A 27,034-nucleotide genomic window follows, 5' to 3' on the forward strand; every position below is an offset into this window, starting at 1 on the left:
TACTGTTTGGGGAACTGTAAGACTGTTTTCCAAAGTAGCTGCACAAAATACCAACTAAAGGAAAACTGTTTCTTCTACCCTAGGGTACTTCTCACAACAAAAGTTTGGTGGAGTTCATCCTACCAACTCCATTTTAAATGAGGTTTCTGTTTATTAATTTGCACGTGATGATAATGGAGTTTTCATTTGGGGGTACCGTCCGTGGTGTCCTGCAGGATGCTTCAAACACCTCTCCCTACAAACAGAAACAACCCTTTTCACACAAGCATTTCCTTTTTCCCATTCTTCCAATAGAGTTATATCTTAGTTATGGTTGGATCAGATTTAGTGCTTACATTATGATGACTATGTAAATACTACATAGAGTTCAGCCACTAGTATACTATGATTACTTTTCCTTTCTTGTACAACTTTTTTTTCTCCCTGGAGTTGTCTTATTTACTCCTTACAGAATTTCTGGCCTTTTGGTTCTCAGAAAGCTCTGCACTTGTTATTGGCTCCACAGCTGGTAGAAGGGAAGCGGGGTGTCACGTGTGAAAAACTCACCCCACCCCTGGATTCCCTCTTCCCATTGGCTCATGACTACACTCCTCCCCTTCACTGGGCGGTAACCATGTTCCACCCCCAAATGTATGCTAGGTTTCTGCCAGTTGCTCTTTTTTTTTTTTTTACTTTCTTTGACGGCGTTATGCTGTCCCCGTTACCGCGAGTGCTTCTCCAGACTCTTTTCTGTCCTCAAAGTCATCTTATCACCGTCCACACTGAGCCAGAAGCGTCCTCGGGGTATTTGCCTTTCGTCTTATATGTTTTCTCCTTTTCCTTTGGCTGTTTGTTGGTTTTTGTACGGACACCTAACTTCTAAGATGGCTGTGCCCACTGTGTCGTTTCCCAATCTTCGTGCAAAGTGGGTTACTTTTCCCCCCAGCCCGCTGAGGCGGACGTATCCTACCCCGTTTCCCTTGTGTGGGCTCGAGTTTCTGAAAATCCGTGCAGTTTGCGGCGCAGGGTTTAAGTGGGGGTACTTTGGATGGCTTTTATCCGTTCCGTGCCTTCCATGGCTACTTGGACCAAAACTGCCACTTCGCTTTCTGTACGGAGAGTCCTGAAAGGTGGCGGCCCCGGGATCCGTGGCGAGATGGGCGCAGACATTATCTCCGTGCCTGCTCCGTACAAACGCTGCGTGGCCCTCGTCGGCCGCCGTAGTCCGGCGCGGAGGCTGGGCGAAGGCGCAACAGTACAGGAATTCACGGAAGTGCGGATTCTAGGAGGTAGCGGTGGGATCAGGAGAAAATCGGGACCGTGTGTGGATCTCTGCGTGGAATAGGATGAGGGAAACGAGGTGTCTGTGGGCGTCTGGGTGGGGTGGAGCCGTGGGGTCCGTAGAGGGAGAGGAAGCAAGTGGGAGTCGGTGACTGGGGTATTTATGATTGGGGTGACGGAGTCAGTCCTGAAGGATTCTGGTGTTAGTGATTACAGGCCAGTCGAAATCTAGGATTGAAAGTCCGTAATCAGAGTTTTGTGTCTGTCTGCAGTGCTCTGTGATTGAGGACTGCGGTAGGGAATGATTTTTGTCAATGAAAGCGGTGTCTGGTTTGGAGTCGGGATTTAGTAGCGGGCTAAATGACAGGAGTGGGGGGTCTCATGGTCAGCGAACCTGGGCATCTAGTCCAGGTTTCGGGATTATTCCGAGTATATGTGACCAGTGGTTGCCGTGGGTGGTCCAGGTGTGTCAGTCGTTGAGAAGTTTGTGAGACCTGAAGCTGGTCGGTGGGTGGGTGTTTTCAAACGTGACTTTCTCCGTCAGTTCCTCAAGTCCAAGGCCTCGTTTGCCAATCATCTTTGGCTTTCCACATCTTCTCTCGACCCCGTAGAAATGAAAGCGTTGTTGGAGATCGAGGATTAAGCACACGTAAAGTGGTAAGGTTTCTACTAAAGATGAGGAGTTTGCCCTTCCTGCAAGTTTACTGCGTGTGTGCATACACACACTTGTAAATATTTCCTTTCAGAATTGTTCTAGCACAAGTAAAATAACATCTCTATTACCCCAATTCTGTTCTCCAACGATAACGTTTGTTAAATTTTCCATATAGTTCCTTTTAGTCTTCGTTTTTCTATGCTTGATTTTCACAATTCCAATAAACTGCCGAAATTTTAGTATAATTTGCCTCATCATTTAATTTCCTATCATAAACATTACTAATAAATATATCATAAATTTTTTTTCTGTAAGAGTTGTTTTTTAAGAATTTCTACAGATACCAAGAGAAAAACCTGTTCCATTAATGACTGGAATCACTCAATATGTGCATTCATTTAGATAGAATTTAAATGCTTAAATATTCATTTATCACTTCTGAGAACAGGTTATGATTCTGCATTTACATAAGGGTGTGGTTCCCTGTCCCTCATCTCCACCATGATTTTTAACTTTTTTGCCATTGTGAATGGTGTCTTTCTACTTTCGATCTTTTTATTCACTTTTAATTTACTATTACACAGAAGAGTAATTACATTGAAAAGATTTGTTTCTGCTCACCCTACTGATCTCATTATTACAAGCTTTTCCACCTCCCATGATTTTATTATGAAAAATTTCAAACATATAGCAAGGTTTAAAGAACTATACACTTGAGTTCCTGCCTGCTTGCCACGTGGATTTTATCATCATGATTTTATTGAGTTTCCTTTATCGTGTATGTATCCGTATATCACTCCTCTAATCATCATCAATCCAATCCACCTTTTTACATTTTTGAGGGTATGTTTTATTGTAAGTTGCAGATATTTATACATTTCCTGTAAATATTTTAGTAAGCATATAATTAGAGTTCTACTCATAGCTTTTTTCTAATAACAGCTTTTTTTATTCATACACCGTACAATTCATCCACTTAAACATACAATTCAGTGGTTTTTTATTGTAATCACATTCCTTGAACTCGTTTTATATAATGCATGTTTTTATACTTTTACTAGATGTGTATATATCCACAAATAGTAATCTTTGTTGTATATGCTTTAATTTTTTCTCTTGGTTTTCCTTTGTTTGTTTCTTTCACATAATGACGATTAGTGAAGATGGTTCAATGACTTTAAACAGGTCCCTGAGCACACATGGTTTCCAAGGAATAGCTGTCCAGGTCCTCACCTTTTATATGTTCTCTTTCCAAAAACTGGTCTGTGATAATTCCCCTGCTGCGGGAGCATCGTGTTGTGCTGGTTCTCCTTTCCCATCTCCCCTTTCACAGTCACCCCACTTCCCCTTCACAGAAGGAAGAAATAGTACCCACACATTCACAATCTTCTATTTTATTGCTCCAGGGTGTAATAGCCTCTGGGACCCCAAATAAAGGAACAGATGGCTTTGAAATCAGGTGAGTGACAGTGGCAGTGACAACATCTGGGCCCAGAGGAAATTTATACTCAAAGTGAATTTATTTTCTAGCTCACAGGTCGTGGTTCCTGGAGCAAGATACATCACGTGATGTGAGAAGGTTTCACGACCTAGATATCATCATTTGTGGGGACATCACTGCCTGGAGACTAAGATTTCTAACCAGAAATTTAGGGCAGTTCAAGAAGAGGCTCAGGAGACATCCTAGCTTTGGCTGTTTCCCAATAACAGATGAAAATGATCAAGGACCAGGTGATTTTTGGTTTGTCTTATTCTTTCCTTCATTCTGTGATTGATTTCTGGGGGGACTTTAAAATGCAATTGAATTCAATAGAAATAACAAATTGGAAAACTAGAATTTGTGCAGAAATAAATTTAGATTTAAATTCAACATCAAGGCAAAGTAGCATCAGAAATATATTGTTTGTGGGACCTACACTAAATGACTAATGTTGGAATATCTTCTGTGATTGGACTATCCAGTGGGTTACATGCACTGTCGACTCATGTCTAATAGCTCTGACGGTCATCACAGCCAGAGACTCCTGATGATGGGATAGGCATTGACTCTGAGGAGAAAGCTGACCAGTTCCTCAGAGGATGTCACTGTATATTTCATGGCACTCAGGTCTTGGGACTTTTCAAATGGTTCGTCCTAGAGGTGATATGGCAGACAGTGTCCTTCCTTAACTACAACCTTCTCATAAATGAAAAGCTGGTTCTCCAGAGACCCCTTTGGAAATAGACCAAGAAAACTCAGCGGGCACAGTGCTTCATGGGACCATAGCAAGGTGACCCATGGACCCAACCTTGTAGTGGTCAGGGTTAGCTTGGGAGTAAAACCTAGGTGACATAAGAAAATGGAAGGGTTGCATGACTTTCCAAGGTCCCGTATGAACAGGTGATCGAACAGGTGTTTGAGTACAGATTTGGCAGGAGGGAGTTGAAAGTATCTGTGTCTGGTAAAGTTGTTGCGATCTCAGGGTTTGCTTTAGAACTTCCTGTTGTTAAACATAGAAAACAAACTTATGGTTACCAAAGAGGAAAGGGGCAAGGGGAGATAAACTAGGAATTTGGGATTAACAGATACACACTACTATATATAAAATACATGAACAATAAAGACCCGCTCTGTAGCACAGGGAACTATATTCAATATCTTATAATAACATATAATGGAAAAGAATCTGCAGAAGAATAGACATATTCAATATGTATATGTATAACTGAATCACTTTGCTGTACATCTGAGACATTGTAAATCAATGATACTTAAATTAAAAAAAAAAGAACTTCCAGCTATTGAAGGTAGTCCACTTCCCCTCCCTCTGTTCAAAGCCAAGTCCTACTGCCTCATCTTTCATTACCTTTAAAAAATTTCATAATACAAATATGCGTGAATACATTTGTAAAACTCCAGTGATGACAAAGTACATCTAGTGAAAAAGTAAGAGTCCTCTTCATACGCTTCTTTCCTAATCCCCTGGTGTTGCTTAAAAAATGTGCAGGAGTGTGTACTTCCAGTCACTGAGCTGTGTGTACATCTGTGTCTGTATGGATGTTTGCGGGTGGATCTAACTCAGCTCTTAGGTCTTTGGGTAGTGCCTTTCCATTACTGTATTTACTTTTTCATAAACTGAGCTGGGGAATGTGAGACCTCAATTTATCCTCTATATTTATTATTCTCTCTTTTATATTTTCCATCATTTTGTCCTTGTGCTGCATTTTGAGTAATTTCTTCATATCTACCTTCCTGTTTATTATCTCTTCAATGTATCTGATATGTTGTGAACCTGACTAGAAATGTAAATATAAATAATGTACCTATGTATATATGTACTTGTGTGTTTGTTGAAGGATGCTATTTATTTTCTTACTTTGAATAATGTTCTTTACTAGTCTCTCATTCCTTTAATATGTTTTAAAAAGGTGTTTTTATTCTTCCTAACATATAAAACATACTTAATATGTTGTATCTTATTATTTTTTTTTTCTGCGGTATGCGGGGCCTCTCACTGTTGTGGCCTCTCCCGTTGCGGAGCACAGGCTCTGGACACACAGGCTCAAGCGGCCATGGCTCACGGGCCCAGCCACTCCGCGGCATGTGGGATCTTCCCGGACCCGGGCACGAACCCGTGTCCCCTGCATCGGCAGACGGACTCTCAACCACTGCGCCACCAGGGAAGCCCCCCGTTGTATCTTTTAATTATAGCGTCTGGAGTTTCTTCATGGTTGATTCTGATAATGGTTAGGAAGATTCCTGGTGAATGTAGGAATATGTTTTGTTTGTCCTGATGTCATTAGAATATACTTAATACCTGGCAAATATGTACTCGCTACAAAAAAAAAAAAAAAATATATATATATATATATATATACACACAGCAAATGTTTTAAATATATATTGTATACACAGCAAATGTTTTAAATATATATTGTATATGTTTCTAGTTTAGCAAGAGGATTAATGACTACTTATCACAGAAACTTGTGATTTGCTGAATGATGGTTCACTGTATAATTACAGAATATTTTGCAATACATAAGTTAGAACATGGATAGATTTTGCTTCTATGACAATGTAGTTTTAAAAAATCAGGGGCATTCCCTGGTGGTCCAGTGGTTAGGACTTGGCACTTTCACTGCCAGGCACCTGGGTTCAACCCCTGATCAGGGAACTAAGATCCCCCAAGCCTCGCAGCACAGCCAAATTTTTTAAAAAATTAAAAAATAAAAATAAATAAAAATCAAAGCACCTCCGTATATAGATGTAGCCTAAATGGTGAAAAAGAGCAGAACAACTTCCTTCACTTGCCTTCCATTTCAGTAACGAGAGAAACACTCATATTAAACAGGACCGTGTTGTTACAGGGATCGCTGACACTGGAGGATGTGGCCGTGGACTTCACGTGGGAGGAGTGGCAGCTCCTGGCCCCTGCTCAGAAGGACCTGTACCGGGACGTGATGCTGGAGAACTATAGCAACCTGCTGTCCGTTGGTGAGAACAGCTCCCCTTGGTCCCTCAGAGTCCCCAGTCAGTGGCCTCTCTTTCTTCAGCTTCTGAAAGTTTTGCAGTGTCCATGGTGCCCTGAAGTGGTAGATGAGTCTCAGTTCCTTCTCTGGTCCCAGACTAGAGTATAACATGCCCTCTCCTGAGAGATGAGCCTTTCCTTTGCTGAGCCGCAAATTGCATAGTTCGTAAAATGTAACATTCTTCCATGTTGGCAGACCACAGCCCAATTCAAGAGTCTGTCTCTCTGTCGTTTCCCACGAACAGGGTATCAAGCCAGCAAGCCGGATGCTCTCTCCAGATTGGAACGAGGAGAACCGTGGCCAGTAGAAGATGAAATCCACAGTCGAATCTGTCCAGGTGAGTAAGAGAACCAGCATTGAGCGGCCAAGGGAGACATATTCTAATCATTCAGAGATGTCACATCTGTGTATGTCTGAGGACATGGAAGCATAGCCTCCACCGAAGAGCTCTTTTTCTTTTAGTGGTGTCGAGGAACATATCTCTTCTTGGATTTGATCCCTATTTATTTCACCTGGGTCTTGCTTTTTTTTTTCCTCTAAGTTTCTTCTTAGAATTCACAAATCTTCCCATCCTTCTTCCCCCAGCACTGTATCACTACCTGTTCCTTCTACTTGTCTTGCTATGAAATTCAACCTTCCACACCTCTCTCTAAAGAGAGATTTTGTTGTTGTTGTTGTTGTTGTTGTTGTTGTTTTGCGGTACGCGGGCCTCTCACTGTTCTGGCCTCTTCCGTTGCGGAGCACAGGCTCCGGACGCACAGGCTCAGCGGCCATGGCTCACGGGCCCAGCCGCTCCGTGGCATATGGGATCTTCCCGGACCGGGGCACGAACCCGTGTCCCCTGCATCGGCAGGCGGACTCTCAACCACTGCGCCACCAGGGAAGCCCCAAGAGAGATGTTTTGATTTCTGTGCTGTCTTTTGGCAATTGCACCTTCTTGCCCCTTTGGATAATAATTGATTTCCATTCCTAACGTTCATGCCATCTTTGATTGGAGGTTAGGATTTCAACGTATAAATTGTGGGGGGAACATAAACGTTCAGCCTCTAGTACCTTCTGTTTCTTTCTTCATATATCCTGGCTGTGCTCGAGAAACCTCAGTCCTCCTCTTGTGTTTCTTCTTTGTTCTCACACCACTGCCACACTCACGGCACTTCTGACACCAGCAATTCTCTGTGACACCAGCTAAGTGTCCTACAGTTTAACTAAATTCTGACACTGTCTGCCTGGAGAAAGCATGAGATCCCACAGGTTAAGGGCTCCATCACACAAGACTTCCCTGACCTCCACTTCAGATGCCAAACACAAGTCCAGGTTGTTACCTGTGCTTCTGACCAACTGGCTGTAGACTGGAGCTTCCCAAGATGCCCTCCTTCTCAGGTTCAATTCATTTGCTAGAGTGGCACACAGAACTCAGAGAAACATTTTACTTACTAGATCACCAGTTTGTTATGAAAGGATTTAAGTCAGGAACACCCAGGTGGAAGAGATGCACAGGGTACGGGGAAAGAGCGTGGAGCTTCCATGGCCTCTCTGGGTGTGATGCTCTCCCAACACCTCCTTCTGTTCAGCCACCTGTAGGCTCTCTGAACCCCATAATTTTTAAAGGAGACCTTATCACCCTGGGCATGACTGATCATTAACTTCATTTCCAGCCCTTCCAGCAAATACAGCCATGTGTGTGGGGCTACGTTGTGCTCTTGACAGCTAGGAATTTAGCTTAGGCCTCCTCATCTTACATCCTTTAGGAAAGGGAATGTCTCTGGTAAGATACCTTAAAGCAGCTATATCAGCGATGTGGGTAGGTCCCTTGGGTGAATTGCATTCCATGAAGACAAAATAGCAAGGTCAGAAGCCTGAGGCAGGAGCATGTTTTAGGAATCTGGAGGAAGCCTGTATGAGTACAGTGGAGTGAGCGAGAGGGACAGTGGATGGAGAAAATACGGAGATGACGGCAGTAAGGCAGTAGGTGGAGTTTGGAGTAGACAGGTCATGTAGGACCTTTCAGGGCCACTTCAAGGACTTGATTTTTTTGTTTGTTTTTTAAAGATTTTTTTGATGTGGATCATTTTAGAGTCGTTATTGAATTTGTTACAATATCGCTCCTGTTTTATGTTTTGGTTTTTTGGCCGCGAGGCATCTGTGATGTTAGCTCACCGACCAGGGATTGAACCCACACGTCCTGCATTGGAAGGCGAAGTCTTAAAGCACTGGACTGCCAGAGAAGTTCATGATTTTTTTTTAATTAATTAATTTTTTTGGCTGCACCGTGCAGCTTGCAAGATCTCAGTTCCCCAACCAGGGATTGAACCTGGGCCACAGCAGTGAGAGCCCCGAATCCTAACCAGCAGGCCACCAGGGAACTCCCAAGGACTTCATTTTTTAAAAACAATCAGATGAGAAAACAGTAGGGCATAATATAATTTATATTTTAAATGATCACTTTGTGGGACTTCCCTGGTGGTCCAGTGGTTAAGACTCCATACTTCCACTGCAGGGGGTGCATGTTCGATCCTTGGTCGGGGAACTAAGATCCCACATGCTGCGTGGTGCGGCCAAAAAAAAAAAAAAGATCACTTCGATATGGGAAAAGAATCTGAAAGAGAATATATATATATAACTGAATTACTTTGCTGTACACCTGAAACTAACACAACATTGTAAATCAACTATACCTGCAATATAAAATAAAAAATTTAAAAAATAAAATAAAATGATCACTTTGACTACTTTGTAGAAGGGAAGTTGAAGCCTGAAATCCAGTCAGTGTAGCCCATTGCTGTAGTATAAGACAGAATGCTTGTCTTCAACCTGGGTAGAGGGGGTGAGGGTTAGTGTGCTTGGAAATATATTTATAAAGGAGAGAAGGCGTTTCCTATTGAAGTAGATAATGGGTTGAAAGAAAAATACAACTGAAGGATGACGCTAAGGTTCTTGGCATGAGTCTGGGGAAGAGTGGAGTCGCCATTTCTGAGATGAAGAAGGTGTATGGAGAAGGAGATGTGGGTTGAGAAATCAGGAGTTTTGTTTTGGACATTGTAATTTAGACATGTTTGTTCACATCACCTTGGATGCAAATGCTCTGTTGCATTTGGATCTACCCAAGGAATTCAGGGAGAGTTTAGTACTAGAGTTAGAAATGTAGACAGATTGAGATCTCCTATGGGATGAGTACAGATTAAGAAGAGACTTGGATTAAAAAGAAAATTGTGGGCACTATACTCAATGTTTTGTAATAACCTATAAGGGAAAATAATCTGAAAAAGAATATATATATAAAAATAAGGAGGATTCATATAGGTAAATATATTTATCTAAGTAAATTTATATAAATATAACTAAATATGTAACTAAATATATTTACAGAAATGAACTTATATAAATATATTTATAGAAATTATATAAATATGTAAATAAATATATAGAAATAAATTTATATAAATATATTTATAGAAGTAAATTTATATAAATATATAAATAAATATATTTATAGAAATCCTATACTAAGGATTTATATATATATATATATAAAACTGAATCCCTTTGCTGTACACCTGAAACTAGCACAATGTTGGAAATCAACTATACTGCAATACAAAAATAATAAAAAATTAAAATTGAAAAATAAAAACAGATAGTAGAATTGAAAAAACTTGCTATATGTATGCAAATATCAAATCATTATGTTGTACACCTGAAACTAATATAATGTCATATGTCAATTATACCTTGATTTGAAAAAAAAGAAAGGAAGAAAGATTCTTTTGAGTAGAGATTACATACGTGCAAGGTAGAATTAAAAAAAAAAAAAAAAAGAAGAGCCTTGGACCACTAGCAGTCCGGAAGATGAGGATTTGTGAAATGCATGGTTTCCTAATACATGTACTAGGACCTCTTATTTTCAGAGTGTGTATTTTTGGTAGATTTGGGGTGGACGGCCTGGACTAGTCTATACATAATGTTGTAAGCAGGCCCTCTTGAACCTACTTGGTGAACCACAGCCTTAATGTGTGCTAGAGGAGATTAGTGAGAAATAAATCAGTACATTCTAGGAATAAGATTTTAGTAACAAACAGAGGATAAATCTGCAGGTAATATGTGGAAGTTCCAATTTTGAATGCAGCATCTTTGCTATAGTTCAGGGTTATGTGAACTAAATTGTCTAAATGAACAGTAAAGATGGGGACTACTTTAGAAATGTAGGGGAAACAGAGCTTACAGTGACATAGAATGATAGCGTGATATATAGGAGGCATATCTGGGATTTGAGTAAAGATGAGGAAGGGCAAGTAATGAAGGTGTGAATTTGGAAATGTGCAAGGCCTTGAGGAACTTGGTCAAAAGATTGGCCTGAAGTCACTTGAAGGCCAGTTTTAGAAGGTATTTGTAGAGGAACGAGTAGAGTGTGGACATGGATAAATGGAGTAAAAGTTGGTAATGTAACTTTTATTTCCAGGCTGTTCTGGACTTTGTTAGTATAGTTGACCCTTGAACAGCATGAGTTTGAACTGCATGGGTCCACTTACATGCGGATTTTTTTCAGTGACTACATACTGTAGTATTACACAATCCAAGGTTGGTTGAATCCTCAGATGCACAACCTTGGATACAGGGGGCCGACTATAAAGTTATACCTGGATTTTTGACCACATGGAGGGTCTGTACCCCTATCCCCCGCCTTGTTCAACCGTCACCTGTAATTGAGGTATAGTGGTGGCATTGTGAATTTGATCTGTGTTATCCTTGGATACGTAGTCTTTCTTTTGAACTGGGTGGCAGCAGTGTGAGCTATAGTTAAGTACATCCAGTAGTTCTAAGACAAATGGCAGGCAAAACTGTCAAGAGTCTTGGTCCAGGATCAGAAGTGTGATCCTTTAGGACCCCTTAAATGGTAGAAACCAAGATGGGTATGCAGACTTTTGAAAGAAAATGCTATTAATGGCAGGATGTGGGTTTAGGGATCACTACAATGAAATGGGAACAATTTAAATGTTCCATATATACAAGTACAAAGGGTGAATGAAAAAGATGCCAGTTCCCTAGTATGATATTGTAATATAAGATATATATGTACTTGGTCTTTGGCCTGGTTTCTGGCATAGAGCTCCTAAAAGTCTTGTAGTTTCCTGAGTATAGGATCACTTATTTCCTTTATTAGTATTGGTATAGTCAATGTTTGGTGCTCCTCCATGGGCTTTTTAAAACCCAAAGTCTTAATGTTATAATAATTGTAAACTTGGTCACACGCCTTCATCTATTGATACTTTCAGTCTACACATTTTCCATCCTGTCCTCTATCCTTATATATATAATATTTATATACAAATGATTCCCACATTGTTATCTCCTTTCCCACATGGTTAAGACCTTTCTCAGGATCTTCATAGCCAATTGAATTCTTCATGTCTGTTTTGGATATCCAAAACCCACCTGGAGGTTGATATGCTTTGAAATGCACACTTGATTTCCCCACATTGTGAACCTCAATAATAGTCCCCATCTCATTAAAAACCACTACTCACCTATCCAGTGGCCTAGGTCACATAATTAGGAATAATACTTGATTCCTTGCATTTAAGGATTTATGCATTTATGAATGTGTCCCACAGCATTTGGAAAAAAATATCCCTCTGTCTTCTGTGGTCTAGTGCTCATAATAACTTGATTTTATTTTGCTATCAGCATAATTTATAAGGTTACAATTACAAAACAGCCAAATCTCTATTTGTTCATTTTGAATGCTCTAACCTCGTTTATGCCCTGTTTTTACCTTTTATTTTCTTTGTTTACATTATTGTATTTTACCCTTGTCCAAGTGATAACAAACATATATTGGAGTTTCTTTTTTTTTTTTAGTTGAAGTATAGTTGATTTATACTGTTGTGTTAATTTCTGCTGTACAGCAAAGTGAATCAGATATATATATATATATATATATATATATATACACACACACAAACGTTCTTTTTCATATTGTTTTCCATTATGGTTTATAACAGCATATTGAATATACTTCCCTGTGCTATACAATAGGACCTTGTTGTTTATCCATCCTATATATAATAGTTTGCATCAGCTAATGCCAAACTCCCAATCCATCCCTCCGCCACTCACCTCCCTTTTGGCAACCACAAGTCTGTTCTCTATGTCTGTGAGTCTGTTTCTGTTTCATAGATAAGTTCATTTGTGTCATATTTTAGATTCCACATATAAGTTATATCATATGGTATTTGTCTTTCTCTTTCTGACTTACTTCACTTAGTATGATAATCTCTGGGTCCGTCCACGTTGCTGCAAATAGCATTATTTCATTCTTTTTTATGGCTGAGTAGTATTCCATTGTATACATGTACCACATCTTGTTTATTCATTCATCTGTCAATGGACATTTAGGTTGTTTCCATGTCTTGGCTATTCTGAGCAGTGCTGCTATGAACACAGGGTGCATATATCTTTTTGAATTATAGTTTTGTCTGGATATATGCCTGGGAGTGGGATTGCTGGATCACATGGCAACTCTATTTTAAGGAGCCTCCATACTGTTTTCCAGGGTGGCTGCACCAATTTACATTCCCACAAATGGTGTAGGAGCATTCCCTTTTCTACTTGGAGTTTCTTTAGATATATTTTTTTAATGCTTTTCTATTTTTTTAATTAATTTATTTTATTTATTTATTTCTGGCTGCACTGGGTCTTTGTTGCTTCACACAGGCTTTCACTAGTTGTGATGAGCAGGGGATACTCTTCATTGGGGTGCGCGGGCTTCTCCTTGCAGTGGCTTCTCTTGTTGCGGAGCATGGGCTCTAGAGCGCAGGCTCAGTAGTTGTGGCACATGGGTTCAGTAGTTGTGGCTCACGGGCTCTAGAGCACAGGCTCAGTAGTTGTGGCTCGCGGGCTCTAGTGTGCAGGATCAGTAGTTGTGGCACACGGGCTTAGTTGCTCCGCGGCATGTGGGATCTTCCCGGACCAGTGCTCGAACCTGTGTCCCCTGCATTGGCAGGCAGATTCTTAACCACTGCGCCACCAGGGAAGCCTTGGAGTTTCTTTAAACTGAAGTCATAGTGTTGTCCATAAAGGGCCAGCCTACACAAAGGCGTTTGTTAAGTAGTTTCACTCTGTACCAAGCTATGGGAAGATTCATTCTTCTCTTCTTTCCTAGAAATGAGGAAAGATGACTGTCTTCTGCAGGAGGACTTGCAAAATCAAAGATGTCCAAAAAGAATGGAACAATGTCACGAACATAATGCACTTGGAAACATTGTTCATCAGAGCAAAAGTAACTTTCCTTTAAGGCAAAATCATGATATGTTGGACTTTCATGGGAAAACACTGAAATCAAATTTAAGTTTAGTCAACCAGAACAGAAGCTATGGAGTAAAGAACCCTCTTGGAGATGGGGAATCCTTCCTCCATGCAAAGCATGAGCAATTTCATAGTGAAATGAAATTTACTGAATGTGGAAGTTCTATGAACACAAATTCACAGTTCATTAAGCATCTAGGAACTCAGAAGATAAATAAACCCCACTTATGCACTGAATGTGGGAAAGCTTTCATCAAGAAGTCCCGCCTCATCGATCATCAGAGAGTGCACACAGGAGAAAAACCTCATGGATGCAGTATATGTGGGAAAGCCTTCTCCAGAAAGTCCAGGCTCACTGAACACCAGAAAACCCATATAGGAGAGAAACGGTATACATGCACTGAATGTGACAAAGCCTTCCCCAAGAAATCACGGCTGCTTATTCATCAGAAAACTCATACAGGAGAAAAACCCTACGTATGCGAGGAATGTGGAAAAGGCTTCATCAAGAAGTCTCGGCTCATTAATCATCAGAGAGTTCATACAGGAGAGAAACCTCATGGGTGCAGTCTATGTGACAAAGCATTCTCCAGGAAGTCCCGGCTCATTGAACATCAGAGAACTCATACGGGAGAAAAACCATATGAATGCACTGAATGTGACAAAGCCTTCCGCTGGAAATCACAGCTTAATGCACACCAGAAAACTCATACAGGAGAGAAATCATATATATGCAGTGATTGTGGAAAAGGCTTCATTCAGAAGGGCAATCTCATTGTACATCAGCGAACTCACACTGGAGAGAAACCCTATATGTGCAATGAATGTGGAAAAGGCTTCATCCAGAAGGGCAATCTCCTCATACATCAACGAACTCACACTGGAGAGAAACCCTATGTATGCACTGAATGTGGGAAAGGCTTCAGCCAGAAAACATGCCTCATCTCACATCAGAGATTTCACACTGGAAAGACTCCCTTTGTATGTACCGAATGTGGAAAATCGTGTTCACACAAGTCTGGCCTCATTAACCATCAGAGAATTCACACAGGAGAGAAACCCTACGCATGCAGTGACTGTGGGAAAGCCTTCAGGGATAAGTCGTGCCTCAATAGACATCGGAGAACTCATACAGGAGAGAGACCCTATGGATGCACTGACTGTGGGAAAGCCTTCTCCCACTTGTCATGCCTCGTGTACCACAAAGGGATGCTGCATGCAAGAGAGAAACGTGGAGATTCAGTCAAGTTGGAAAATTCTTTCTCAGAGAGTCCCAGCTCCTCACGTTTGAGTGATATTGTACAGGGGAAAAACCCTGTTAATGTGGTGAGCGTGCACACACCTTCTGTGGCAGCTGAGACTCCATTCCACAGTGATGGGTTCCTAGCAGATAGGAATGTAGTAGCCCTTGTGGGACAGCCAGGTGCCACAGGTGCAGTGTCAGCAGATAATAGCCTTTGCACAGAAGAAAAACATAATGAATGCAGTGAGTGTGGTAGCACCTTCAGTGATCAATTATGTCATATTTTACATCACAGAAAACACATAGAAATAAACTGTGATACAGTGAAGGTGGAAAACCCTTGAATAAAACCTTCTAGATCATCCTGTGGCTGGCGAGTGTATACTGAGACAAACAGTATAAACACAGAGACTGGGAAAGCCTTTTGTGGAAAGATAGACCCTATCAGGGCTTCATAAGTCACATACTGTCAGTGAGGACATGGTAGAAATGTAATGACCATGGAAAAATCCTTCCCCAGAAATAAGACTTCAATTGGTAACAGAGAGTTTACACAGGAGAGAAATTGTTGGACCTCTGAAGGCAGTAACTGTGGCAGGGTTGTCAGTGGTACATTCTGCCTCATTGGTTGGCAGGGGAAATCATATAGAAATAAAATTCTGAGCACACCAACTATGAAATGTCTTTGGCAAAATATCAGAAAATTCATGAAGCAAATAAGCCCTGTGAAAGTGAATCTTTTAGAGATTTCTCTCACAATCCTAACATAATCATATATAAGATTATATACATAGTGTACATTTTAGGACAGTATACCTTGAATCAAATGCCTAATTGATATATCAGTAACGCTTTAAATCAAAGGAGGGTGACTGTGTTGCACATAATTGATTAAAGTTATAATGCAGTTCACCCCCCTCATTTGGGGGACATGGGTCTTCTTTTCCCACCCAGGATCATTATATGGTTAACTCTTGGAGTTTTTCAGTTCTAAATTTATTCAGTTTGTTATTTCAGTCTACCAAAAGTCCTTCAGAAGGAAACTGAATACATTTAATCTGATAATGTAATATAACATGTTTGGATATGCTTAACTTTATAAATCTCACCTGGAGGAACAAAGCTCAAAATTCGTGAATAACCTATTAGCCAAGCTCTTGCCCTAGAAGATAGTTCCCATCCTGTACACACACCACTCAGAAAAACTTTAACAACTGTTTCCTTGACCTGGTCCTGTCCTAGGACCTATAGATGATGTCAGTGATGAACTTAACAGAAAGTCCTTGCCGCCTTTGAGCTGGAAATTTTTTTAAAGCTAGGTTTCATGTCTATAGCAATTTTACCCTCTGGCAAAGATAATCAAAGGATGTGTACACCTACATTTGTTGAAAAGGACATATAGTATAAGGAAAAAAGTATCCTGATAATTTCCTGTTTAAGGGACATATCAGAGGGGGAAAGGGAAAGGATTTACTTAATTTTACATAGAAAAAGGTATGGATACTTTTTAAAAATTTTCACATCCACCTAGATTATAAATTCCTTGACAGTATATAGATAATTGTATATTCCCCAGCACATAGCAAAATAGGAAATGAATTATACGTAGATTTGAAAAATGAATGAAGGCGAATGAATGACCTCATGGACTAACCAATCAAATTTATTTTTGTCACTGAAGGAAAGGAGCTACTGGCAAGCAATTCTCAGGCTCAGTATTATTCCAAGAAACATTTGTTTCTTGAATAGAGGCTCCTGTCAGACTATAAAAAGGGCAGACCAAAGAAGGACTAGGATCCACGGAATAAGCCCAATTAATGGAAGAAAATAACGTCACTAAAAATGGAGGACTGGAGAGTTCCCTGGCGGTCCCAGTGTTTAGGAATTGGCAGTTTCAACTGTGGTGGCCCAGGTTAGACCCCTGGTCGGGGAACTAAGTCCCACAAGCCATGCGGCATGGCCAAAAAATAAAATTAATTAAAATGGAGGTTGGTACATGAGACAGGTGATGGTGAGATCCCTTTGACTGTTTTGGAGAACAAACCTTACATTTGTCCACAGGCTTATCACCTTTTAGAGTTGCCGCCATTTCAAAGTTCTAAGCTCCTCCGTAGCTCAACGAATTGAGACGTGATTTAGCCTCATCATTCATTCTCTCCTGGGACTGGGGCCCTTGTCCTCTATTTCTATTCCTAGGGTTCTTTCCCTTGATCCAATAATGATGTATACAGCTTAAAAACAGTTCTGCTTACAAGGAAAAAAAAAAAAGTGGAAATTTGCCATGGAGTGGCTGTCCCATAATTGAATTTCCAAACTCTGGGTGTGTGAGTAACTCACTACAACAAATATGTTTCTGAGCATTGGCACTGTTGTAGACACAGGGTATGCTGGTGAACAAAACATGCAAAGTAGTGGCCTTTTCACAGGATGGATTCAGGACAGATGCTCCTCAGTAAAGCATCAGAAATGGATTCTTCCTCAACTCGGAGTGCAGCTCCCTTCCACTTCTTGTGAATTGCACGTCCTATCATGGCAGTCACGGCGTCTTTCCCAGTGAAATCGTCCGTCTGGTTTCCCGAATGGGCTGCCCAAGCCTGCCCTGAGGACCAGGTGCTGAACTCACCTTTCAGAGGTTGGCATTCCAGGTAAATGAAAACGTTAATGGGATAGGGAATTCCTGGTCGCCCTCTTTAAGAAAGCCATACCAGCGTCTATCCTCTACTCCTCTACCCCTCGCATTCATAAAAACTATAGCTAACAGTTATTAAGTGTGCTGTTTGCCAAACAGTCACCGTATCATTTATTTAGCACTCTCCAATGCTCCATCTTTGTGTATTTTAGGCAAACATTTGTATACGTTTGAAGGCTAATTCCTTTCTCCTTAGTACGGGTAACCACCTACTGTACGCAGTTGTACGTGTCTGTCAAATGAGAGTTCCAACATCAGGGTTTGGAGTCTTAGTGGGTTGCTCTACCTTGTGTGTCTCAGTGATGGAGAACTGGCGTCGGTGGTGGTTGTGTTAGTTGGCTGGGGCTGTCATAATAAAGTACCACAGACATTTTTTTTCCCACAGTTCTGGAGGCTGGAAGTCTGAGATCACAGTGTCAGCAGGGTTGATTTCTTCCAAGGTCTCTCCTCGGCTTGTAGATGGCCATCTTCTCCCCATGTCTTCACATTATACCAGTTATATTGGATTAGGACCCACTGTAATAACTTCACTTAAACTTAATTACCTCTTTGAAGACCTTATCTTCAAATACAGTCACATTCTGAGGTACTGGAGGTTATGACTTTAACATATGGATTTGGGGGGAACACAGTTAAGCCTGTAACAGTGGTATTTGTCAGTGAATGCTATTCAAGTTTATATTGGGCTAACTGATGGATCTGTCTCGTCGTCAGTAAATGGTAGTGTCTTTTCCAGGTTTGACAGTTAACAAAGGGTCATATGGTCAGTATCTGGGGAGGTCCATGTGTGTCTGTGTTGAGAAGCTGGAGATTTGGAGGCCCAGGATCCCTGGGCCACTGGGACAGACAATGAATGTTACTTTATCTTCAGTCCTTCAAGTGAGTCCCTCTTTAGGGAAATACATATATACATACACAGACACTATACACACAAACACATGTATTTTCTGTAAAAGTAGTTGCTCCCTTGGGGACAAAGATAAGAAATAGCCACTATAGGCAAGAGGAGAGATTCCGTTTATGGAAAGTGCTTTAGGCTGAAAAATGAAGTAGAAGCTCTTCAGCTGTTCCTTCCTCAGTGGAGGACCATGGATGCTCGTTGGAAGAGTTGACTTTTGAAGGAATATACCCTGGATGCCTCTAAGAAGCTTGATTCACTCATTTCTGCCCCTGAGTAGCACTGCATTTGGGCTGTGCACATTTTCCTTTAATGGTGTTGCAAAGAGTCAGATATGAAGGTCCTGGGGCCTCAACCTCAAGTCCTGATATTTGAGATACAGGATGGGAGGTGAGGGGCCCTGTGAGCTTGGAAGATGCAGGAAAGTCACAGAAGCTCATCATCAGAGAATAATTTGTGGCCATGTTTGGTGGAAGATGAGATCAAGATGATCCAGGAAGTTGGTGACTTACCCCAGAAATCTTTCACCCAGGCTCCAGGGTTTGGGCTGTAGAAAGCTGTGGAAGTGCTAGCCTCAGATCTGCTGCTCTTGGGGCAATCATGGAGCCTGAGGTTTGTGTGTTTCTATCTTTAAAAAATTTTTTTTAATTGTATATTTGATGAACAGTATTATGTAAGTTTCAAATGTGCAGCATAGTGATTCACAATTTTTAAAGGTCAACTCCATTTATTGTTATTATAAAATATTAGCTCTATTCCCTGTATTATACAATATATCCTTGTAGCTTATTTATTTTATACGTAGTAGTCTGTACCTCTTAATCTCCTACCCCTATCTTGCCCCTCCCCACTTCCCTCTCCCCACTGGTAACCACTAGTTTAGTCTCTGTATCTGTGAATCTGCTGCTTTTTTGTTATATTCTCTAGTTTTATTTCTTAGATTCCACATATAGGTGATATACAGTATTTGTCTTTCTCTGACTTATTTCACTTAGCATAATACCCTCAAAGTCCATCCATGTTTTTGCAAATGGCAAAATTTCATTCTTTTTTATGGCTGAGTAGTATTCTATCATATATATATATATACACCAGATCTTCTTTATCCATTCATCTGTTGATGGACACTTAGTTTCCTTCCATATCTTGGCTATTATAAATAATGCTGCTGTGAACATAGGGGTACATGTATCCTTTTGAATTAGTGAGTTCATTTTTTAGATGTATATCCAGGAATGAAATTGCTGTGTCATATGGTAGTTCTATTATTAGTTTCTTTTTTTTTAATTGAAGTATAGTTGATTTACAATGTTGTGTTAGTTTCAGATGTACAGCAAAGTGATTCAGTTCCGTATAGGAACTTTTCCATTATAGGTTATTACAAGATATTGAATATAGTTCCCTGTGCTATACAGTACGTCCTTGTTGTTTTTCTGTTTTATATGTAGTAGTGTGTATCTGTTAATCCCAAACTCCTAATTTATTCCTTCCTCTCTCCCTGCTGTTTTTAGTTTTTTGAGAAATCTCCATACTGTTTTCCACAGTGGCTGAACCAGTTTGTGTGTGTTTCTATCTTTGTGGAAGAAAGTGGTTTCATGTACCACAGTGTTTTAAGGGATGATTTCAGAAGTTCAGGTTTTGTGTCTGTGACTACGTGGCCATCCTCCAAGGGAGCTCTGGGTAGTAAACTCCTTTAAGGAAGTAACAAGGAGAGGTAAGTTTTATTCTGAGGGTATCTGGTAAAAGAATACAACCATTGTTAAGGTCATGTGCTTGGAGAAAGGCAGACCTGGGTGCAGATTGTAGTTCTAACACATAGAGTATGTTCCTGAGCGAGATATTTAATCCCAAAGCCTTAATGAGAAATATATATATTTGGTCACTGCCTCTGGTTCCTGACACAGAGCTCATGAAACCCTTGTAATTTCCTGAGTGATGGGGGTGATAGGAGCATCTGACACAGAGCTGTTAAATCCCTTGAAATTTCCTGGGTGATAAGAGTGTCTTTTGTTCTAATAAAGTGACCCTGGGTAGGCTCCTGAACGGGGCTGGTCACCAGAAAGGCCAAATCATGATTAGAAGCGTGGAACTCTCCACCCCATCCCTTATACTATGGGGAAGGGAGCAGGACTAGAGATTGAGTTAATAATCAATTATTCATTTAAATTATATATATACATATATATATATGTGTGTACATATATATGTAGTCATTTATCTTTAACATGTATCCATGAGTCAAGTGGGTCATTTTTTTAAAGGTAAAGGCAGTATATTTTTAATAATATATTTAATTATATATATATATATATGTTTATCAAACGAGGAAGTTCCCTTTTGTTTGGGGGTTCCCCAAGACCCCCCTCAGGTTTGATAATTTGCTAGAAGAACTCAGAACTCAGAAACCTTGTTATCCTCCAGGTTACATTTATTATAGAAAGGATAGAGACTAAAATCAGCAAGGGAAAAAGGAAAAGCCACACCCACAATGTGATTTAAGGTGGAGGCTGTGGATCCCATGGTGTCAGTGGACCTCTGCAGGGACTGGAGACTGAAGTCAAGCACGTGGGTGTCCTACCAGGCTGATGTGACCCAGTCCCAGTTAAGCCTCTGGACATCGGGGCTCAGGGAGCTCCCCTGGTTGGTGGTCCTCCCTGCCTGCTGTCACATATTTATGCCAAGAAAGTAATGCTCACTACTATACATAAAATAAATAATGCAACAAGGGCCTATGGTAAAGCACAGGGAACTATACTCAATATTTTGTAATAACCTATAAGGGCAAAGAATCTGAAAAAAGAATATATATATAAATATATGTATATGAATGTATAACTGAATCACTTTGCTGTATACCTGAAACTATGACAACATTGTAAATCAACTATACTTCAATTAAAAAATCAGTAAAGGGAAAAAAAAAAAGTCACACTGCCCATGACTCCATTGTGGGAGGGCAGCTGGAAGTTCCATGTTTGCAATTTCCCTGGGCTCTGCCCTTCAAGTCTCTTCCCTTGGCTGATGTTAATCTGTATCCTTTAACTGTAATGAACCCTCACTTTCAGCAGAACAGCTTTCAGTGAGTTCTGAGCCCCTCTTGCAAATTATTGTGGTCTTATGGACTATTGCCCCTAACTGCAGTAGCTCTGTGCTGCCTTTTGGGTAATTTCTAGCTCACTAATTATCCCTTCAAGGCCTATACATAAGCTTTTAACTCGTGTGGACACATGCCACAGGCGTATGTTTCTTTACTTTTTTTCTCAAATCTGACCAATTTTCTCTTTATAGTTTCCTGTTCTTTTTTTTTTTTTTCCAAGGATATTGACTTTATTATTGGGACTTCCCTGGCGGTCCAGTGGTTAAGACTTCGCCTTCCAATGCAGGGGTACAAGTTCAATCCCTGGTCAGGGAACTAAGATCCCACATGCCTAGGGGCCGAAAAACCAAAACATAAAAGAACAGAAGCAATATTATAACAAGTTCAAGGAAGACTTTAAAAATGGTTCACATAAAAAAAAAAAGATTTTAACTTTATTATTAACTGTTGTATCTCTGGGCCAAGAATAGTGCTTGGCACACAGTGGATGCTCCATAAATCCTTTTGAATGAACATGCAGTCAATATTTCTATGGAGTTTAGAGGTTTCTTATTTAATTCTTATTTTTCAAGGGAAGGATCATTTTAATCTCTATTTTATAAATGAAGAAAATGAGGTTTAAAAGCATTCGTGTGTGTAGGGTTTAAGGTCCCCTATAGTTTCCTGTTCTGTAGACTTTTTTTTTTTTTGGCTGTGCTGTGCAACTTGCAGGATCTTAGTTCCCCAACCAAGGATAGAACCTGGACCCTCTGCAGTGAGAACGCAGCGTTCTAACCACTGGACCGCCAGGGAATTCCCTAAAATACTTTATTCTTTATAACATTTTAAACACATTTATTAAACATGTCATCTCTTGTAATTCTGGCATCTCTTGTCTCTACATGGTGAATTCTGATCCACCAAGTCAGGGAAGACCCTTGATGAATGTAATAATATGTTTTATTAATCTTGATATCACCCATATGTGTATAGTGTTTGGCAAATAAGTACATATATGTAGAGTTATGTATATATAGTTCTTGGTTAGCAAGAGGATATAATGGCTACACATTATACAAATTTCTCATTTGTTGAATAAATAGAATTATGAATGTATAATTGCAGAATATCCCAATAGTGTTTTCCTTCTACTACAAGGTGTTTTTTTAAAAAACTACTTGTATTAATGCAGCCTATTTGGTGAAAATAACAGAATAACTTCCTTTACATGCCTTCTTCCTTACATCAATAGAAGGGAAACACTTTATATTAAACAGGACCGTGTTGTGACAGGAATCCCCGACATATGACGACATGGCTATGAAGTTCACGTGGGAGGAGTGGCAGCTCCTGGACCCCAATCAGAAGGACCCGTACCTAGATGTGATGCTGGAGAACCATAGCAACCTGGTGTCTTGTGGGTGAGGACGTGTCCCCTGTGTCCCTCAGAGAATCTTCAGTCAGTGGCCATTTTTCTCAGCTGTTTAATGCTTCAGTATCTACAATGCTCTCAAGGAGTAGATTCTCAGATCCTTCTCTGCTCCAGACAAGTGTATAATGTTCCCTCTTCTGAGAGAAAAGCCGCTCCTTTGCAGATGTGAAAACTTCCTTCAAAGGTAGCTTTCTCCCATCTTGACATTCCAGCCCAATTTGATGTGTCTAAGTCTTCTGTCATTTCCCGTGGACAGAGTGTCAAGCCTGCAGACCAGATGCATCCTCCAAGTGGGAATGAGGGGAAGAACCGTGGCCAATAGAAGATGAAAACCGTAGTTGAACCTGTTCAGGTGTGTAGCTGATAACCAACAAGGTGGGTGGCCAGGGAAGTCATATTCTAGTCAGTAAGAGAAAGTCCCATGGCTGTGAGAGTGTTTGAGGATGTCTAAACAACTACACCTTGTATCTATCTTCCCATATGAGAGCTTTTTCTTCACAGATGTTTAAAGGTAAATAGACCCCCATTTCTTCCTCTGAGATCTGATCCCAGTGGTCCCTGTTTATTTTACATACATCTTGATTTTCTTTGTTGTTTAGCTACTTTTTTTCTTAGGTTTCTTACATCTTCTCCTTTTTTGTCCTCTGTCACAGCATCTCTGCCTATTTCTTCCACCTGCCTTGCTACAAGATTCTACCTTCCTACTCTTACTCCAAAGACCTTTGAAGGGACCTCCCTGGTGGCGCAGTGGTTAAGAATCCTCCTGCCAGTGCAGGGGACACGGGTTCGAGCCCTGGTCCAGGAAGATCCCACATGCCACAAAGCAACTAAGCCCATGTGCCACAACTGCTGAGCCCACGGCCACAACTACTGAAGCCCGTGCACCTAGAGCCCGTGCTCAGCAACAAGAGAAGGCACCACAATGAAAGGCCTGTGCACCGCAATGAAGAGTAGCCCCTGCTCGCCGCAGCTAGAGAAAGCCTGCACACAGCAATGAAGACCCACTGCAGCCAAAAATAAATAAATTTATTTTTTTAAAAAAAGAAAAGTGATCTTTGAATTCAGCAGTCTTCTAACTAGTGCATCTTCCTGCTTCGTTGGGAAATAGTGATTTCCCTTCCTGACATTTAACCCCACGTTAAATGCTGTACCCACGTCATAACCTGATCTCTGTGTGTTTATATGGTTTCTTAGCTTCTTGCTATAGATTAAATGTTGGGGTCCCCCCTAATCCTGTGTTGAAACCCTAACCACAAGGTGATGGTATTAGGAGGTGGGATCTTTGAGACGTGATTAGGTCATAAGGACCCAGAGAGAGCTCTTGTCCCTTATCCCATGTGAGGTGGGGGCTAGAAGGCTCTGTCTATGAGGAAGCAGGCCCTCACCAGGCATCAAATCTACTAGCGTCTTGATCATGGACTTCTTAGCCTCTGGAACCATGAGAAGTAAATTTCTGTCCTTTATAAGCCACCCAGTCTATGGTATTTTGTTATAGCAGCTCAAATGGACTAAGACTTCTCTTTGCCCAAGTCTGGAATTCTCCAGAGGTTCTGTTTTCTTTATTCCCTCTCCCACGATTTGAACTCATCAGGAAGCCGTGTCTCACTCTATCATATATCCTCATTTCCTCCACCTCTCTCCATCACCTTTGCTCCTTCAGACCACTTCTCATAGTTTGTAGTTTCTTCCTTTTTTTCTTTGCTTGATTGTTTTTTAAATTAATTTATTTATGGAAGTATAGTTAATTTACAGTGTTGTGTTACTTTCAAGTGTTCAGCAAAGTGATTCAGTTTCATATATATATATATATATATATATATATATATATATATATATTTCTTTTTCAGGTTCTTTTCCATTATAGGTTATTTCAAGATGCTGAGTATAATTCTCTGTGCTGTACGGTAGGTCCTTGTTGTTTATTTTATATATAGTAGTGTGTATATGTTAACCTGAAACTTCTAATTTATCCCTCCCCTGGCTTTTCCCTTTGGTAACCATAAGTTTGTTTTCTATGTCTGAGTCTATTTGTGTTTTGTAAATAAGTTCATTTGTATCATTTTTTAAGATTCCTCATATAAGTGATATGATATCTGTCTCTGACTTGCTTCACTTAATATGATAATCTATAGGTCCATCCATTTATTATTTATTTATTTATTATTATTTCATTTTTGCTAACCAGGATGTCAACACAGTTGAGAAGAAAGAATATGTTCGTGTGTCCCCAACACCAGCACTATGGCCAGTACATAATAGGCATTTAACAAGGATTTACTGAATGAAAGAAAGCAGCCCCTGTAATTTTTTATTTTAAAATATTTATTTATTTGGCTGTGCCGGGTCTTAGTTGTGGCACATGGGATCTTCATTGCCAAGTGTGCAATCTTTTAGTTGCAGCATGCGAGCTCTTAGTTTCGGCATACAGGATGTAGTTCCCTGACCAGGGATCCAACCTTGGCCCCCTGCATGGGGAGCGCAGTGTCTTAATTACTGGACCAACAGGGAAGTCCCAGCCCTTGTAATTTTGGATCAGGTTTTCCTACCACCTCTATTTTCTCTTCTAACAGTGACTTTCTTGTTTTTTTTTTAGTACCTTTGCACATTTTGCAAGGCAGTATTTAGAAAGCAGCCAGATCTATATTTATTCGTTGTGAATTACCTCACCTTGTTTGTACACTTTCTGCTTTTGCGACTTGATTTTTGTGTATTGTGGTGTTCCCAATGTCTAAGAAACAAGGAACATTTTTTTTATTTTATTGAAGTATAGTTGATTTACAATGTTGTGTTAATTTCTGCTGTACAGCAAAGTGATTCAGTTATACATATATATGCATTCTTTTTCATATTCTTTTACATTATGGCTTATCACAGTATTATAAGGAACATTATTAAAGATTCTTTTGTACTGAGATCATGCAACCAACACTAAAGATTTGATCCACACCTAAGCATTCACGTTCTCATCTTTTCTACAAGTCAAGCAAGTTGATGATCAACTGCAGGAACACTTGCATAACCAATGATGCCTAAAGTGGATGGAACAATGCCACGAACATCATGCCTTTGAAAATACTGTTCATCCAGCCCAAAAGCATTTTCCTTTAAGACAAAATCATGGAAATTCTGCAAATTTAAATGAAGTAAAATCAGAACAGAAGCTATGAAATAAAGAACCCTGTGGGGTGTAACAGAGATGGGAAATCCTCTCTTTATAAAGGATGAGCAAATTCATACTAAAACTGCCTGAAATTGGAAAACTCAGCAGCACTAAGGCTCTGTTCATTAAGCATCAGAGAGATCGCAGAGTTGAGAAATCCCATGTATGCAGTGAATATGGGAAATCCTTCATCAGGAAGTCTCGGCTCATTAAACATCATATAATTCACCTGGGAGAGAGACCCCCATGGATGCAGCATACATGGGAAAGCACATACCACAAAGTCCAGGCTCACCGAACACCAGAAAATCCATACAGGAGAGAAACCTTATGTATATGCTAAATGTGGCCAAGCCTTCCTCATTGAATCACGTATCATTTTACCTCAGAAAAGTCAGACTGGAGAGAAACCCTCTATATGTAGATTGTGGAAATGGTTTCATCCCGAAGGTCAGTTTCATTGTACATTGGAACAAAGTATAGGAGATGAAAAGTGGTAAGATCCCCTTGGGATGTACTCGAGAAGAAACCTTGTATTTATTTGTTCACAGGCCTCTCACCTTTGAGAGTTACCATCACTTCAAAGATTCCATCCCCCCCCAAAAAAAAAAAGATTCCATCCCCTCTGTGACCTGTTCAATTAGACATGTGATTTTCCTTATCTTTTTCATTCCTTCTTACTTTTATGAGCGGAGCTCTTATCCCCTCTTCTTATCCAGAGTCTTTCCCTTGATCTATTAAACATATCCTGCTAAAAAATCTTGAGTCCTGCTTAAAGAACAAGAAATGGAAATTTGCTATGCAGTA

General features: G+C 40.2%; 1 protein-coding gene and 1 long non-coding RNA gene across 2 annotated transcripts; both read left to right on the forward strand.

The window, feature by feature from the left end:
- Positions 1-1,258: 1,258 nt before the first annotated feature.
- ZNF613 (zinc finger protein 613) lies at positions 1,259-15,997 on the forward strand. Its single transcript, XM_082862089.1, has 6 exons — positions 1,259-1,339; positions 1,805-1,917; positions 3,446-3,646; positions 6,266-6,392; positions 6,672-6,764; positions 13,587-15,997. Exons 3-6 carry the CDS (start codon positions 3,626-3,628, stop codon positions 15,314-15,316), a joined length of 1,971 nt encoding a protein of 656 aa, XP_082718215.1. The 5' UTR covers positions 1,259-1,339; positions 1,805-1,917; positions 3,446-3,625; the 3' UTR covers positions 15,317-15,997.
- Positions 15,998-17,378: 1,381 nt separating this feature from the next.
- Positions 17,379-24,062, forward strand: LOC309976483. The gene is made up of 4 exons (XR_014326995.1): positions 17,379-17,617; positions 22,929-23,056; positions 23,324-23,419; positions 23,721-24,062. It is a non-coding gene; the product is annotated as an uncharacterized lncRNA (long non-coding RNA).
- The last annotated feature ends 2,972 nt before the right edge of the window (positions 24,063-27,034 follow it).

The sequence above is a fragment of the Leucopleurus acutus genome (assembly GCF_964270905.1).
Source record: "Leucopleurus acutus genome assembly, chromosome: 20".
Classification (NCBI taxonomy): Eukaryota; Metazoa; Chordata; class Mammalia; order Artiodactyla; family Delphinidae; genus Leucopleurus; species Leucopleurus acutus.

Excerpts from the sequence above, each read along its gene's own strand:
- ZNF613 (XM_082862089.1), top strand. The coding sequence starts at position 3,626 with ATGAAAATGATCAAGGACCAG. Across the intron at positions 3,647-6,265 it reads TGAAAATGATCAAGGACCAG|GGATCGCTGACACTGGAGGA; the intron begins GTGATTTTTGGT and ends GTGTTGTTACAG. Across the intron at positions 6,765-13,586 it reads CCACAGTCGAATCTGTCCAG|AAATGAGGAAAGATGACTGT; the intron begins GTGAGTAAGAGA and ends CTTCTTTCCTAG.